Source organism: Castor canadensis, chromosome 1, assembly GCF_047511655.1.
Source record: "Castor canadensis chromosome 1, mCasCan1.hap1v2, whole genome shotgun sequence".
Classification (NCBI taxonomy): Eukaryota; Metazoa; Chordata; class Mammalia; order Rodentia; family Castoridae; genus Castor; species Castor canadensis.
Genome location: NC_133386.1, coordinates 68,738,673 through 68,755,086, shown reverse-complemented (window position 1 = coordinate 68,755,086; position 16,414 = coordinate 68,738,673). Strand labels below are relative to the sequence as shown.

General features: G+C 32.5%; 1 protein-coding gene across 6 annotated transcripts in view; it reads right to left on the bottom strand.

Annotated features, from left to right (window-relative positions):
• Positions 1–16,414, bottom strand: part of Epha7 (EPH receptor A7) — a 161,925-nt gene that overhangs the window by 12,874 nt on the left and 132,637 nt on the right. Inside the window, exons 7-14 of one of the 6 annotated variants that reach the window (XM_074077998.1) lie at positions 15,843–16,026; positions 10,647–10,755; positions 9,996–10,051; positions 5,509–5,622; positions 3,837–4,022; positions 3,112–3,173; positions 1,467–1,676; positions 649–798 (exon numbers count right to left, since the gene is read on the bottom strand). In XM_074077998.1, coding sequence (XP_073934099.1) covers positions 649–798; positions 1,467–1,676; positions 3,112–3,173; positions 3,837–4,022; positions 5,509–5,622; positions 9,996–10,051; positions 10,647–10,755; positions 15,843–16,026 — 1,071 coding nt within the window. Of the gene's footprint in view, positions 1–648; positions 799–1,466; positions 1,677–3,111; positions 3,174–3,836; positions 4,023–5,508; positions 5,635–5,690; positions 6,949–9,995; positions 10,052–10,646; positions 10,756–15,842; positions 16,027–16,414 lie in introns of those variants that run through there. The other 5 variants (XM_074078007.1, XM_074077994.1, XM_074078014.1 and 2 more) reach the window with 5 other exon arrangements.

Sequence of the window (16,414 nt, the reverse complement as noted above, 5' to 3'; positions counted from 1 at the left end):
ATTTATTTTTACCTAGGGTGCATTATTGTATAAATGTATACCCTCATGGATTGTCAGATTTTTTCAGAGAATAACTGCTTCTTTAGTATGCTATCATGGCAGCATGTTACCCACTTTCAATGAGTATTAGTTTTTTAAATTTCCAAGACTACTCAAATTGTGGTTACGGTCTGAAAATCAATATGAAACACTTACCAATACTGATTATAAAATCTAGATTGAAGCATAAAATTAAAATTTAATTCAACAGATTTTTTTTTACAGCATATCTGTTTAAAAGGCAAAATGAAACACACTTTCTCTTTATACTCTCCTGAAACAATTCTTTTACTTTTGTGGCTCTCCCACAATGCTGCAAGCAAAGTATCATTATCTTTATTAAGAGGTATTATTCTTTATAGTCTCTTTTTATGACCACAGAATTTAAACCGAAAAATACAAAGTAATTCTTCAAAATGAAAATCAAAATAAAATTAAGATAAGAAGCAGATTATGGAAATTATTGTGGTAATTTGTGATAAAAATTATGGAAAACTAAAAAAATTATAATTCTATAAAAGTTATTTCTAGTGAGCCATTAAATGATATGTTCCAATAATAATGAAAGTAATGTGTTAATTCCCTTTTTGAACATAGTGTAGCACCTACATCTTGATTTGACATGTCCCAATAAGGTCTTTCTCCATAAGACATAACTTCCCACATGACTATTCCATAGCTCCACACATCACTGGCTGATGTGAATTTCCGGTATTGGATGGCTTCAGGTGCAGTCCACCTTACTGGAATTTTTCCACCCTGTGATAAAAAGAAGGTAGTATTTTAAATATGTGTAATAGCTTATACATCATTTATGGCCATGACATAAGCTACTGTTAAAATGTTTCTACCCTGGTTAGCAGCTCAGCAACATGGGTAGATTCATCATGAATCTCTCAGTATATTTAAAGTTGCTAACCTCTTTATTAGATTCTCATTACAAGTTTTCATTTTTAAAGCAACTGTTTAATGGGACTTGTATAGTCTCAGATCAAGTGTCTGAAGAATAGTCAATGGCAAATTAAGCCAAGTTACTAGCAAAATGGAGAGAAATATGGGATATTTAAACAAATGTTGAAATATTTTTCTATGTTCCAATATCACGTAAGTTATGAGCTGGCAGAGCAAACAGTTTTAGAATCTTTACTTCAAATATGGTCATATTTTTTGCTATAATTATTAGTTAGCAACTAGATGTTGTTGTATTAACTGTAAAATAATTATAGGATGTCCCAGTATAAGGTAAGCAATACCACTCTTATTACTTCTCTTTTAGCTTAGATATAGATATAATAACAACAATGACTTTTCAAAAAAGGCTTAGGTCAATTTGCTTCTTTTCTGCTGTTAAGTTTCTCATTAAGCCCTACTTTCTTGATTGGAAAATTTTAGGAATATGAAGAGGTAAGTAATAGACTTTTTCTCACAGTAGTGGTGTAGACAGCTTCTGGATCATCCTCTATAACCCGGGACAGGCCAAAATCTGACACTTTACAAACAAGATTACTGTTAACGAGAATATTACGAGCTGCAAGGTCTCTGTGAACATATCCCATGTCAGCCAAGTATCTCATTCCAGCAGCAATTCCTCTCAGCATTCCTACTAATTGAATGACTGTAAATTGCCCATCGTGTTTCTGCAGGATGACAAAATAAAAGTCCAGTTAAGTGCACATTAAATAAGACAAAAAACACCATCAAAGTGTCTTCACACTTGTCTTTTATGTTTGTATCGTAAGACATATATAGAAAATTACTTTTCTATACAACATAGATAACTGTGGGAAAACATAGCACATGCAAAAGTAAGAGCCAGGGTGGTAATCATTTAGTTACTTATATTAATTTGTTGCTTTAATATTAACTAATAATAGTTTGAGATTACACAAGTCCAATTGTGAACGGTGATTTTTCAGTCAATTTAGGAAGTAGAATAATCAAAAATACTACCTCTGACAGTTCAGTGTTCCCCACGTGCCAAGAAATTTTATAAATAATCTAAGAACATGTAAAATAATAAATACACATATATTAAAGTGTTTTTCTTAAAAAAGGAAAAGGAAAATATTTGATTGAAAAAGGAAAAATTCAGAAATAAAAAATGATTGACAGTGGTTGGTTTGTTTTCATTTCTTTTCTTTCTGTTTCATGTCTGAGAGAATCATTACTTGCAGCAATGATTCTCTAATGTAGATATACCAGCAAATGTGACTAAAGAGTGTTTGCAACCAGACTGGTCACCAATTATTTCTAAATTTTTTACTTTTTTTTTTGAGAGAGTCTTGCTATCTAGTCCAGGCTGGCCTCAGAGCCACAATCTCCCTGTCTCAGCTTCCTGAGTCTAAGTTATTTTTAATCTGTAGATTTCTACAACATAATACAAACACAAAGCACAGAGAACATTGGCTTAGCTGATGAACTAGCTGGGTGATGTTCCGGCAAACTGAGCGTTATGTACATCTCAATGTTACAATAATTAAAGTTTCTGTAAATCCCATGATTGCTTACAAATTTGGGTTGAATGTGTCATTCTAGGTGATATAAAATAAGCATTCCATGACACTTTATTCTTTAGTTATTTTCTCTTAGCCATTTGGAAAAAATGTTAACATGTAAAAAGTCTTGGAGAATAAAAATTTATTTCTTTACACATTCAAAATATATCATTTACAAAAAAGCTACACACAATTAATTTAAAAATTATATGATGCTCTGTGATATACATTCAAATTACAAGGTTTCAGGTATCCTCCAAACTTCAAGGAATGATTTTTTTTTTTCATTTTTCTTTTATTATTCATATGTGCATACAAGGCTTGGTTCATTTCTCCCCCCTCCCCCCACCCCCTCCCCTACCACCCACAAGGAATGATTCTTAATCACATAATAAACGCTCAAAATATTCTAGCTTAACCTAGTCTACAAGTCTGATTATTAATCTGGCTTTTAGAGATAAATTTCTGACCTCTTATAGCTTATCATGTTCATGTTTTACAATGTAAAACATGTTTATAAAATTATATTGGCAGATACATAGTATGTTTGGAATGGAAGGATAACTTTGGTACTTACCCTGAGAAATGCATCAAGGGCACCATTTTCCATGAATTCTATTACAATCATAACTGGTTTCCCTAAAATGTAAAAAGGATAATATTATTTCAGAAGTTGTAACTTAAACTACAAAGGTATTCTTTCTTGTATCCACAATAAAATACATGGTGCTCTCATGAGAGGCTGAATAGGTAAGAGATGAGTGTTTCTAATGTTTTTGTTGCTGCTAAGCTAAAAAGTTTGAAATGTGCTTATGGAATCGTGACTATGTTCCACAAGCACATTTCATATTTTTATTAAATTTTATTAAGCCAAATTTCATACATTTTATTAAACCAAATTTGTTAAATTTTGGTTTAATAAAATTAAACCAAAACATGCCAATGTCTTCTTGTTAACAAAATTCAAATAAAATGATATTTTATATAGAAAAGACTGAATTGTATTACTTTTACAGATTTTGAAGCTAAATAAAAATATTTATTAGTGGTTCCATCTGTTACATTTCTGCTTCAACTCTAATCCTGTACTCATTATCCCTGATTTTTTTTCCAAAGAGGTAGTATAAAAGAACTGTTTTTTATTAGTTACATATAAACAAAAAAAAACCCCAGTCATTTAGAATAAGCAATATTCACAGCTGATTCATACATAATGTTCGCAACTTGATTTTTTGTTACGTACACAGTAACACCAATTTATGACAGCCCATTCAATGAATAAATGAAATAACTGATATCTACCTCTCGTAACAACCCCTTCCAAATGAACAACATTTGGGTGGTCAAACTGCCCCATGATGCTTGCTTCGCATAAAAAGTCTCTCCTTTGTTTTTCCGTGTAACCAACTTTCAGGGTTTTTATGGCTACTGCAACGTCTCTTTTCCCTGGAAGTTTCAAACGGCCACTACAGACTTCTCCAAATTCTCCTGAAGTAATAGAACAAGCAGGTGTACTTTAATTTCCAAAATATGTCCTTTCTTAAAGAAAATGAATTAAATTCTTTATATACACTTTTTAAAAAGTATTTTCTTCAAGTTAAAATGAATGCATTGCCATAGATGATGGGTGAGTCTGTTTCTCAGACAGATTGAAGTAGTTTATGAAAAGAATGGCAAAAAAAATTAAAATTCAAGATACATTTTAGCTCACTGATAGAAATTAAGTTTTTCTAAACTCTGTTACCAAGGCTATAACTTTTCAATTGATTAGCAATCACTCTTTTGGAATTAATATTTAGATATGATGCACACTGTACAACTGTATATACTACCTAAGATCGCATAATCAAGGGCAAACACAACAATGGGATTAGACTATGAGCACACGATAAAAGCGAGAGCACACAAGGGAGGGGTGAGGATAGGTAAGACACCTAAAAAATTAGCTAGCATTTGTTGCCCTTAACGCAGAGAAACTAAAGCAGATACCTTAAATGCAACTGAGGCCAATAGGAAAAGGGGAACAGGTACTAGAGAAAAAGTTAGATCAAAAAGAATTAACCTAGAAGGTAACACCCACGCACAGGAAATCAATGTGAGTCAATACCCTGTATAGCTATCCTTATCTCAACCAGCAAAAACCCTTGTCCCTTCCTGTTATTGCTTATACTCTCTCTACAACAAAATTAGAAATAAGGGCAACATAGTTTCTGCTGGGTATTGAGGGGGTAGTGGGGAGAGGGAGGGGGTGGAGTGGGTGGTAAGGGAGGGGGGTGGGGGCAGGGGGGAGAAATGAACCAAGCCTTGTATGCACGTATGAATAATAAAAGAAAAAAAAAGATTGCATAAGGACACATTAGTAAATTCTGAACATTGTTACTTCTTTTAAAACTTGAGAAGAAAATTATTCATTAAAATTTAAAAGTCTGTAATTTTTATCTATTATACCTGGTAGATTTTAAGATAATTGGATCCAAAAATATATAATTATTAAGAAAGTACCTAGAAAGTAAATTTTCATTAAAATAATTCACACACATTAATTTTCTATATTAACTTAAATACTGTAATGACTAATACCTAATAATATAAATAAAAGATAAAAACTAAAGCTTTCAAGAAGATATTAAATCATGTGAGTAGAAATACATATATTTCACAAAATCCAGGAAACTCAGACATTTTAAAAATACTAAGTCACTTCTTGAATAACAAGCAGAAGCTATGATGAAATAACTTACAATAGTATCTTTAAAATGAAAATCAAACATATATAGATTCTATGTGCCAAAAACTTCCTTTTAATTTTTTTTCTTAAGATTTCATAAACAAGTATAGCCTCATTGCTGTCAATAGTTCAGATAAACGCAAAAGTTCTAAACTTGAGGGTATAATTATTTGCCTGTCATTATGATATATGACTTTTGATCTTGGTAAATGGAATAGCTGATAAAGGAAGCTACAATAGCCTTACCTGCACCAATCACACGTTCAATTTTAATACAGGAGGCATCTAGCTCCTTGGCGAATTGATGGACAGCTCTATTTGGGTCCTCATAGGTTTCAGGGTCAATGTAGGTTTTGGTGCCTGGAAATTTAACTGTAATGATGTAAGAAAGCATGACTGTGATGAAGTAAAGCACTTATTGTGCAGTCAGCCCAGGAATTTCATTATGCAGAGTGCTCCTTGGAACAGTGAACTTGCTTCCACATCACCTGATTCACAGCAGTTTTAACAGACTACTTCAGTCTGCTGGCGTATAGATATTATCTGCAAGCTTCTATAGGTAACATAGGATCCAGCTCATAGGTTACTAACTGAATTGCTTTTCCAGTAAATCAACAAAAGACATCCACCAAATTTCTGACATGCCTATCAGACTGGAGGTTTAATTAAATTCAGTACTATCATGGCATAGCTCAAGCCATATTGAGGTTGGAATGGACTTGGAAACACATTTGTAAGTCTATCAGTCAGTCAATCAATCATATTAATACACTGGGAGAAGAAGACATTTCATTTACAGGTAGACTACTACACTGACAGCAATATTAAAAACATTTAGACATCTTACTTATTCTTTTGATTTATTTTTAAAGACCAACCACTGTTGACATGTACATAAAATTAACACAAGATGTGAGGGACTGCTATCACAAAATCAAAGAGAAATATACTATAGACATAGTTTCATCTTCACCTTGAAGGGCAATAGAGGCCAAATATACAAAGTGCAGAATAAAGTTAGAAAATTTACAATATTCCTGGGATCTGTTAACCAAGTATGACAGCAATTTGAAAGAAGAATGGTTTATATGAACTTTCAATTATAAGGCTTTGGAAGATCTTAACTGCTATGAAGAGGTAGCCAATACGCCTTACAAAAGGTAGTCAAAATTCAAACAACATAGAATCATCTTAAAAGTTAAAGTGTTCAAATGCACCCAGAAGCATGCAGGTAACAGAAAATGCTAAGTCAACTTTATATCAAATTCATTTACAATAATGTATTCCAACTCTATTCATTTGGTTAAAGACAAAGATAAGAGAGATAGGCATATATTTGGTTATATTAATGCAATGAAGAAAATTACACTATATCCTTAAAAAATCTTTATTGTTTTTTAACAAAGCCACCAAACAATCTTTTCATTAAATCTTACTACTTGGAGAACAATATATTTCCTTATATATTACACTGCAACCTAACTGTGCTTATGTCATCACATTAAAGTAAAATTATATTTTAAAAATAAACATTAACAAACAAAACAAAGCAGAATATATAAAGGAAAATGGGATTTAAAAATCTTGATTTATTCTGCTGTTGTTGATTGTTTATCCAAAATTGATTGTCTTAAACAATTATTGTTGCAGTTTATAAAACTGACAGATGTTCATTTGTTACTAAAGCTGAACATGAAAAAAAAAACAACACAAGAAGAAAAGAGAGAGGGGATAGAAAGAGAAAAGAGAGAAGAAGGAGTACAGGGAAGAGGGGGGAAAGAGAAAAAGAGAGAAGGGAAGAAAACAATAGGTTAACCTCCTAGATTGTCAGGCAGTTGGAGAAAGAGCCATCTTCTTTCTTTTCATTTTTTCTTTCTTTCATGTGTTTGTTTTTGATAAGGAAGCTAGATTGGAGGTAGCCTTCTGCATGTCAAAATGGGTCTCTGATGGTTCCTTAGTCAAGCTGTCATAAAACATTTTGACAGGCCACAACTCTTTTGGCATTAAAAACATGAAATACTGCCCAGCTTGGATTCCAAGACATTGTTAGAAGAAATGGTAGGAGGAAACAAAATGTAAATGAGATTACTTCACTAAATCCCTCCATTGTGTTTGTATCTTCACACACAACACATGGGGACACAGAGAGTTGAGAGCGCCTGTTACAAATGACCGGACAGTCTATTAAATCCGGTGCGCTAAAAGCTAGTTAAAAGGTTGTTTTCAACCTTTTGTAAAAATTCGATATGGTGTCTTAGCACATAGGAAAATTGTCTATGTACTAAGGGAGTAAAAAGGACACCAAGTTGTAAATAGCTGGTGATCACAGTGCTGTACTTTAGGTATTTTAGATGGAGCCATGAGGTAAAATAAAATGCTTGATTCTCATCAAATGACTAGATCTTTTTATACGAAACATGATGTAAAGTGCACTTTATTTCATTATTCATTTAAGAGTGAATGTTTTAAAATAAAGAAAATGTTGACATAATTTCTGGATATTCTGGTCTGTTGCTTATCCCAATTTGAGTGTTAGCTTTTTTTAAATTTTTTTATGTTTTAAAACCTCATTTACATTTCTCATGAATGTTATGTATTTTAAAACCACCACAGATATTTTGTCACAGAGATGAAAACTATTGATATACAGCAAGCTTATCTTGTTTATCTTAGTAAGACATCCAACTATATACTTTACTGATTAAAACTTAGATGTAAAATGTGGAAAAAGTGAATGGAATCAAAATATTAAAGCTGAATGATGACAATTAACCACAAGGCTATCTAATAAGTTTCAAAACAAGCCATGTTTCAATTTAAAGTGTGCATTAACTTACAAGTTAAAGTAAATAAACTAAAACATTTTTGATAATTTGGGGATGTCTCTGATGTACTCAATACATGAAAGAAAAGTAATATGATTATGGTAACACTAAAAACTGTCCCACTAAATTGTTTACATATGGGTAGTATCAGAGATTCTAGGAAATACTATCTTATGTTACCTTTTTATGCATGCATTTTATACTAAAAATAAAAAATTAGGTATTTCAGTTTAGACCCTCTCCTTCCTGTTTGTGGAAGTGTTAAAAATATTCTTTGTTGTTATGAAAGAGAAAAAAAATGTAACCACCACTTTTTCTGTATGTCTTCTACCTGTGAACTGACTCTGGTGCTCTAACTACCAAGAGATAAAGACTGCTGAGTTAATAAAAGGAAGTTCCCATAGTGGGAGCATAGCAAATAATCTGAGGTGAGGTAGCAAAATCACATGTATTCAGTCATAATCAAGGTTAGATTCAAGTTTTGTGAGAATTGAATTGTATACAATTTAGGTGATCCCCTTTAAGGAAAAGAATACAAATGCAAAATTGCTAAGAGCTCCAAAGGTTTGGAAAGGGGTCCACCAAAGTGAGAGTCTTGTAATTTTAAACCTCATGATAAAAGCTACCTCTCCTTTTATTTTAGAAATTTAGAGCACTTCATGTGTTCCTTTTTCTTTTAGTGGTTAAAACTCTAATATTTTTTATTCAATTTAGATCTGTACTAGGTAAAATTACCTCTCAAAAATTTAAAGTCAAAGTATTGGTTCAAAAAACACTGAAAAAATTTAGTAATGATAATAGGAGCATTCACTGTGTGTATTTATTTATTTATTAGAGATAGGGTCTTACAATGTAGCCCAGACACATTAGCAATCATCCTGCCTCACCCTTCTGAGTGCTAACACCATCATAAATGGTACAATTTGTGTACCATATTTTTATTCGATTTTTTTAAGAATTATGAAAGTATTCTAAAATGGCTACACATTCTTGATTGATGTTGAAATACTTTTGTATCTTTAAGATGGGTACATGATAATATCGTCTTAGAATTGACATAAAGATCTGAACAGGTACATAATAAATGATATAATTCATATAGCATTTATAGGAAATTTATCTATGAATGAGAAAATTTTGTAAAATTTATAGCTACTAAGAAAAAGAATGAATAAATTGGCTTTTAGTATTTTAAAAGATTAAAAATAGGAAGAGTGAATTTGGCATTATTGAAACAGAAATCCTTCCATTATTAAGGTCTGATTTGGCTTGTATGAAGTAACTACCTCTACTCTGATGGCTCACATTCTCATTTGCCATGTGCTTTGCAACAAGAATAAGATTAATGCATATAGGCATGTATTTTCTTCGGAATCTTACTTTTTTTCAGAATATGATTTCTAACATGGACTTTTAAACATCAGGTAACTCACATCCATGGGTAACCATCAGAGGACCGAATATTGTTATAACATTTATATCCCATGAAATACTTATCAGTGATAAGTAATTTAGGGTATGGCAGCATACTTATTGAAAGGGATAAAAAGACCTAGCTTTTTAACTTGAAATGATACCTTCTAACCAGAAACAGGGAACGTGAAACATGTAATGGATTGTTACTAGAATAAGAAAAACTTGGGCAAAGTTTATAATAGGAAAAATTTTGATGCAAATACAGCTGAATATTCTGTGGTTATATTACACTTCTGAACATATCTTATTTTTGAATTCACATCATATGATTTTTCATTCTAAATTTCTTACTCAAATGCTTTAAAGCAACATTTTGAATTCATTATATAATTTCAAGCAATGATGCATTTGGAATTTGTTCATGCCAATACTGACAACCACATTGTGGCAGTAATTGGGGTATATAATAATAAAGAAAAACCAAACACTTACAATGAAAGTAAAGTTCTTCATCCCCTTCTTGGTCAGCTTTGCTATAACCACAGTGCCTAGAAAAAAAGGCAAATTAGTGTCAATTTTAATCAATGATCTTACATTATACGTTTAACATTCAGTATAATTTACCATGTTACTTAGCAACATACTAGCTAGAGCTATAAAACAAATACAAACATTTTGTACATATTTATGAAAACAATAATAATATAACAATTCACATTATTTAAAATATGCTCAGAACATGGAATCTTTGTGTCTGACAATGCAATAGGAACAATTTTCAATGCTTACAAATTTTTCTTGTAAAAAACCCCATATTTAAAAAAAGGTCCACAGACTTTAAAAAAAAAATAAAAGAGTAAATCTTATCCCAGTTATCACACATGTTTATTATGAAAATGTAATTCTGAAAATAACCAATAAAAATTCAACCAATGGAAATTATAGTGCTCATTCTCCTTAAACTCAAGGCAGTGATCAAATTCATACTATATTCTGATTTGAGGAGAATAAAACATATTGACCCTTAAAGTTTTATATCAAATAATGAATGCTTGCATTTAATGTTTAAATTGCTAATATATTAAATCAGTATGAGTCTGAAACAGTTTTGAAAATCCATATATTTCGTGCATTATGTTCTACCTTCTTCCAATGATGAAGCCAAAGACCATGAAAACCAGGATGATGGTCCCCGCCACAGCTACCACGGCAATTATAATAACAGGATTCTGCTCACTGGAGACAGCTGTAGCTGTAAACAGAACAGATAGGCTTAGAAACACTCAGAACTATGCAAGAACGGGGGGAGATTAAATGAGAGATATTTAATTTATTTACTTCATTCTTAATTTTAAATATGTTCAATAAATAGTAACCATGTAAATTTAAAGAAACGTTTAGTTGTTCATTTTAAGGAAGATTACAGAGGGGATAGCATATTTACAAAAGAGTAAACTTTCTACACGTACTAAAAAACAGCTTATCATTATCTAATTATAGACTTTTCCTGTACAAGACTAAGTGATTCTTCTGTGCTTACTAATGCAAGCTGAGGTAGACTTTTCTAAGTCTCTTTGTGAACAAGTAGATGTTTCCATGTCCTTTCAAACTACCTATGACTTATAAGAATTCAAAGTAACATGAACTTATCAATTCCACTTTTCCAAATTAGTTAAGTTTTCCTTATATTGTAATTCACAATTGTCTTTTCCCCCATAGTATTGTATTTTCAATACCTAGTATACTTGGTAAAATAATCAAGGTACACAGGACAATGAAAATGAAAATGTACATTCCAATAAGTGAATCAGCTGCAAAACATGGTACAGTCATACAGTTTGCTTACTTCTGAAACAATCAACAATTACAGTCTATAAGTTAAGGCAGGATGGAAAATTCTATTCCTTCTTGTTGGTGGCAAGGGACTGGGTCTCTAGAGTAGGAAATAGTATGTGGTAGAGTAGGCAGAGTACTCTCTCTCTCTCTCTCTCTCTCTCTCTCTCCCTCCCTTTCTCTCTTTCTCTCTTCCCCCTCTCTTTCTCTCTCTTTCCCTCTCCTTCCCTCCCTCCCTCTCTCTCTCTCTCTCCCTCCCTCTCTCTCTCTTTCTCTCTTCCCCCTCTCTTTCTCTCTCTTTCCCTCTCCTTCCCTCCCTCTCTCTCTCTCTCTCTATATATATATATGTATGTATATATGTATGTATGTATGTATTGGCCTTTATTTTATCCCTGTTGTCTCCTTTCAGCAACTTATCTCTTAATTCTGGATATCTATGCTAATGAGATAGCTCCTACACTGAAAAACAGTAAAATCATCTGGTCTGACAATTTCTGAACAGAGATACTATAGCACCCCCTATCTTATCACCTGCTGATTTGCTCCCTTAGGGAAGTAAACACAGTTAAAAAAAGAACCGAGCAGCTTCCAAGATTTTAATTTTTGAGTTATAGTCTAATAGGTATGCAACAGAGAAAATATGACCTCAAATATTTACTTGGTTGATTTGGGTGGGTTTTTTGTTGTTTATTTCTATCTGCCTTTTTAATATATGTTGACAGGAAAAAAATGGCATAGTTCTACTCATCAGGAAGGAAAAAATTCTTTCCATTCAATCAGTGCCTCCCATGAGTCTAATTCTCTTCTTGTCTGGCTCAGTTCTTCGTTTAGCTTCAGAAACAGAGCTCCCAGGAGAAAACCGAACTCAGTTGATGGTGAATTTGTGAGTATTTTTATGTATTTATAGGGTCTGACTTTAATCTTCCCATAGTTAACATTTATGGTCAATATTTTCATCTATTTCATGAGTAATAAATTTTAAGAGTAATTTGTAAAGAACATCATTGTTTAAAAATTGAAAAAACAGTAGACTGACTATATAAAAGGGGATTTCAGAATGTATGTGCAAAGGATGAGAAACAGTGCTTCAGTGACTTCTGGGGAGAATCTACCCTCCTACCCTGCTTCTGAGCAAAGTGTATTTCTCACTCACTGGCATGCTTATAATACTGGGCCATGTGCTTAATTGTATGGCCAGAATTTGTGAACTTATCTCTTTTCACATAGCTTTAAATTGAGCATCGACTATTTCTTGCATCTCTGTGTGTACTTAATTTTTACCACAGCGCTAGAAATCACTGAGGGTCCTCAAGAACTTTCCAGGAAATCAGCAAGGTCAAAATGTGAAGACATTATTTGCCCTTTGTACTCTCACTTACGTGCAAGAGTACTGTTGAGATTTCCAGAAGCTACACAACAAGACAACACTATCACACTGTTGGCTAAAAAAAGATGGTCTTGGTGAGTTTTGTGTTTTCATTATTAATATGGAAAATATTGATAGATAAACTCACAAAAATAAAATTTGGGGACTCCTTAATATTTTTTAGTAGTCAAATATTTCCAAAGTGTTTGCAAATGAGTGTACTAAATAATGACCTCTTTGTACTAAGACTTTTTGTAGTAAGCACTAAGCTTGGCTCTTTGTATCAGATTATGTAATCCTCAAAATATCCTGTGAGCTGGGTACCACTATTCCAGCAATAGGAGTACACAGAGTTAGCACATCCCAAGTCCTGTAATTGCACATGGCTGAGGTGAGATTTGAAAGCAGGCATCTCTCTGTTACCATTGAATAATCATGGTAATCTGTTCTGTATTGATGAGTGTTACTTATTCATTACCTATGGCAAGACAGTAGCTTCAAAACATAGATCCTTCTTTCATTAACTTCAAATTCTAGTGGGAGGCAAATATGCTGAAAACAAAAATAATCACTTTCTTTCTGTGCAAAATCTATTTTTAACCTTAATTTCATGTGATTGTCCAAGTTTTCCTCTTTTGATTTAATTTTTGAGCCTTGCTTTCTTTTTTTAAGTAATGGAAATCATATTTATGAATCTTAATACTCAATTAATAATTGTTTATCCCAATTTTCTCAATTTACAATGCCAGGAAAAAACAAAACATCATTTTGAAAGTTCTCAAAACTAAAGATATTAAGCTAAATGTAGGCAATGTTTAGGAATGTGAGGGAAATAATTGATATTTATAATTTAACTTTACACTATAATTTCATTTTTAAAAATTATTCATTTATTCCCATGTGCATACATTGTTTGGGTCATTTCTCCCCCTGCCAACCCCCTCCTCCAACCTCTTCTCGCTTTCCCTCCTCACTTCCAGGCAGAACCTGTTCTGCCCTCACCTCTAATTTTGTTCAAGAAAAGACATAAGCATAATAAGGAAGACAAAGTGTTTTTGTTAGTTGAGTTAAGGATAGCTATACAGAGAGATTCCTAGCATTGCTTTTGTGTACACATGTGTTACAACCCTTGTTGATTCATCTCTAACACTGGTTACTGATTCCCTTCAAATGTCTTGCTACATTAGAAATCAGACCACAGGAGACTGGTCTAAGTTGAAAAGTACTACAGTGTATTTTTTATACTAAATCACTAAAATGTTTAAATGTTGAAATGTTTACTTAAAATGATTTAATAGTATTTTGAGGGCCATTTAAAATAATGGCATTATGTTCACAACAAATTATGAAACAACTTTTACAATTGTTATCTTTATACAACAATGCCATACAAATGATTTATATTTCACATTTTTAAACATGTATTTTATCACTTAGAGTTGATAAAAAATTAAAATATTTTAAAATAAAAGTATGGTTATCAAATTTAACAAATATTTATTAGTGCAAAGGATATTTATAAATTTATTCTTCCTTTTAAAAGTCTATAAAAATCTCTCTCTGAAGTCATAATATTTGATCAAAATTATATTGATTTAATTAAAAAAAAATTTTTTAAAGTGAGGAAAGAAAATTATATAATATTTTTCTACTCACTTTCATTTAGAATTTTATAGAACACTAGACCAGTAAGGAGATAATTAAATAAATAACAGCCTGGTGAACCTTCTGTCTGAGCAGTAACATCAGGAGGAATAAAAAATAAATCCCAAGTAAAGAAAGGCACACTGAAACCTCAGGCCCGCTGAAGAGCCATCCACAGTGGTACTCAATGCATTCTGTACTTCTACTGAGAGAAGAAGGGGACACTCATTTCAAGACACACTTGCTTATTTGTTACACAATGAATTTATTAATCTTTGCCATGATAAAATTTTTCCAATATAAAACATAAGCAAGAGCTTATGATATGACTCAAATGGTAAAGCAGCTACCTTGCAAGTATGAGGCTTTGAATACAAATCCTAGTACCACAAAAACATAAATGAAATTGTGAAAGATCTTCAACCACATCTGGTAAAGCTGAGTTGTAGTTACGGAAACACTAGTCTCATTACTTCTTTTATATTTCATGTATACTTTAAATATATTCTTTAGCATGCCTAAAATACTTTAAAAAAAATGAAAAAAAGTAAATGCTCCAAATAAAAGAAATACAAGTCCTAAGATCTCCCCAAACTCCAATTTTTGAAATCATTGCTGAAGAGCAAGTGGCTGAAATTAACACAGGCTCGTGATTATCTTTCTCTTGCTCACCTCTCTGTAAATTCTGGTCCCAAGTGAGGGATTCTATGGAAGAGAACCTTTGATGGACACAAACTAACATCGTTTTGAAGACTACAAAAATGTGGTGTGTCATCCAGGTGCCCAAGGCTCATACCTGTAATTTTAGCTATTCAAGAGGAAGTGATCAGGAGGATCATAGTTCAAGGCTATCTAGGGCAAAATGAAAGGTAGACTCTCTATCTTAAAAATTCTCAACACAAAAAGGGACTGGTGGAGTGGCTCAAGTGGCAGAGCACCTGCCTAGTAAGCATGAGGCCCTGAGTTCAAATCCCAGTATTGCAACAAAAAAGAAAAATGTCTTGTGTAAAGACACAAATTATATGAATCCCTGATGGTGTCTCACACCTGTAATTGTAGCTACTTGGGAGGCTGAGATCAGGAAGATCATGGCTCAAGGACAGCCTGTGCAAATAGTTCATGAGACCCATCTCCAAAATAACCAGAGCAAAATGGACTGGAGTCATAGCTCAAGTGGTAGAGCGAATGCTTTGCAACCAAGAAGCCTTGAGTTCAAATCCCAGTCCCACCAAAACAAAATAAGTAAATAAATAAATAACTGCAATATATGTTAAAGAGACTAACTTTCATCATAAGGTTCTAAAATTTCTGGAAAAGCCTAGTGAGTTTAAGATTATTATCCTGAATGATCTTTATAAAGTTCTGTATATGTGTGTATATACTTATCTTCTTAAACAAAAATTGTCTGAATGCAAATCATCACCTTCAATACTGAAAAATAAAAACAAAAGTTACCGTTATCATGAGTAAAAATCCAAGCCAAAGGTGGTAATTACCTTCAAACATTTTACCTGTAGCTTCCTCTAGCGTAGCAACATCAAGTCTGGGACTGTAATTTCCATAGCCAGCAGCAGTAAAAGCCCGGATCTGGAAAACATACACTGTTCCTGGTTTCAGATTATTGATGGAGGCTGAGGTGGACTTGGTTTTTAATGTAGAGTAGGTCCTTTCCCTTTGATCCTAGGAACAATATTTGCAAGAAATATTTAATTGTGGTTGCAACAAAATAATTTGACAGCCAATTCTTGCCACTTATTTCAATTTGCTGCATTGTTTTTATAGAGCTGCACTGCACCTTGTGGAATATAACAACTGAGCTGTTTCTAAAATATCAAATGTAAATGTGAAAAACATGCTTTTATGTTCTATACATTTCAAAGAGAAAAAAATTTAAGACAACAATAATGTGAGATTTTGCTTTGTTGGGACAGGGCAGTGTAGCAAACTTTATAGCTGAAATATAATCAACTGCTTTACTGATCAAAATGTGGGTGCATTTGTAACATCTTTGGTTTAGCAGATGTCTTGCTATCATGATATAATAATCTACAATTTTCCTGCATGTTAT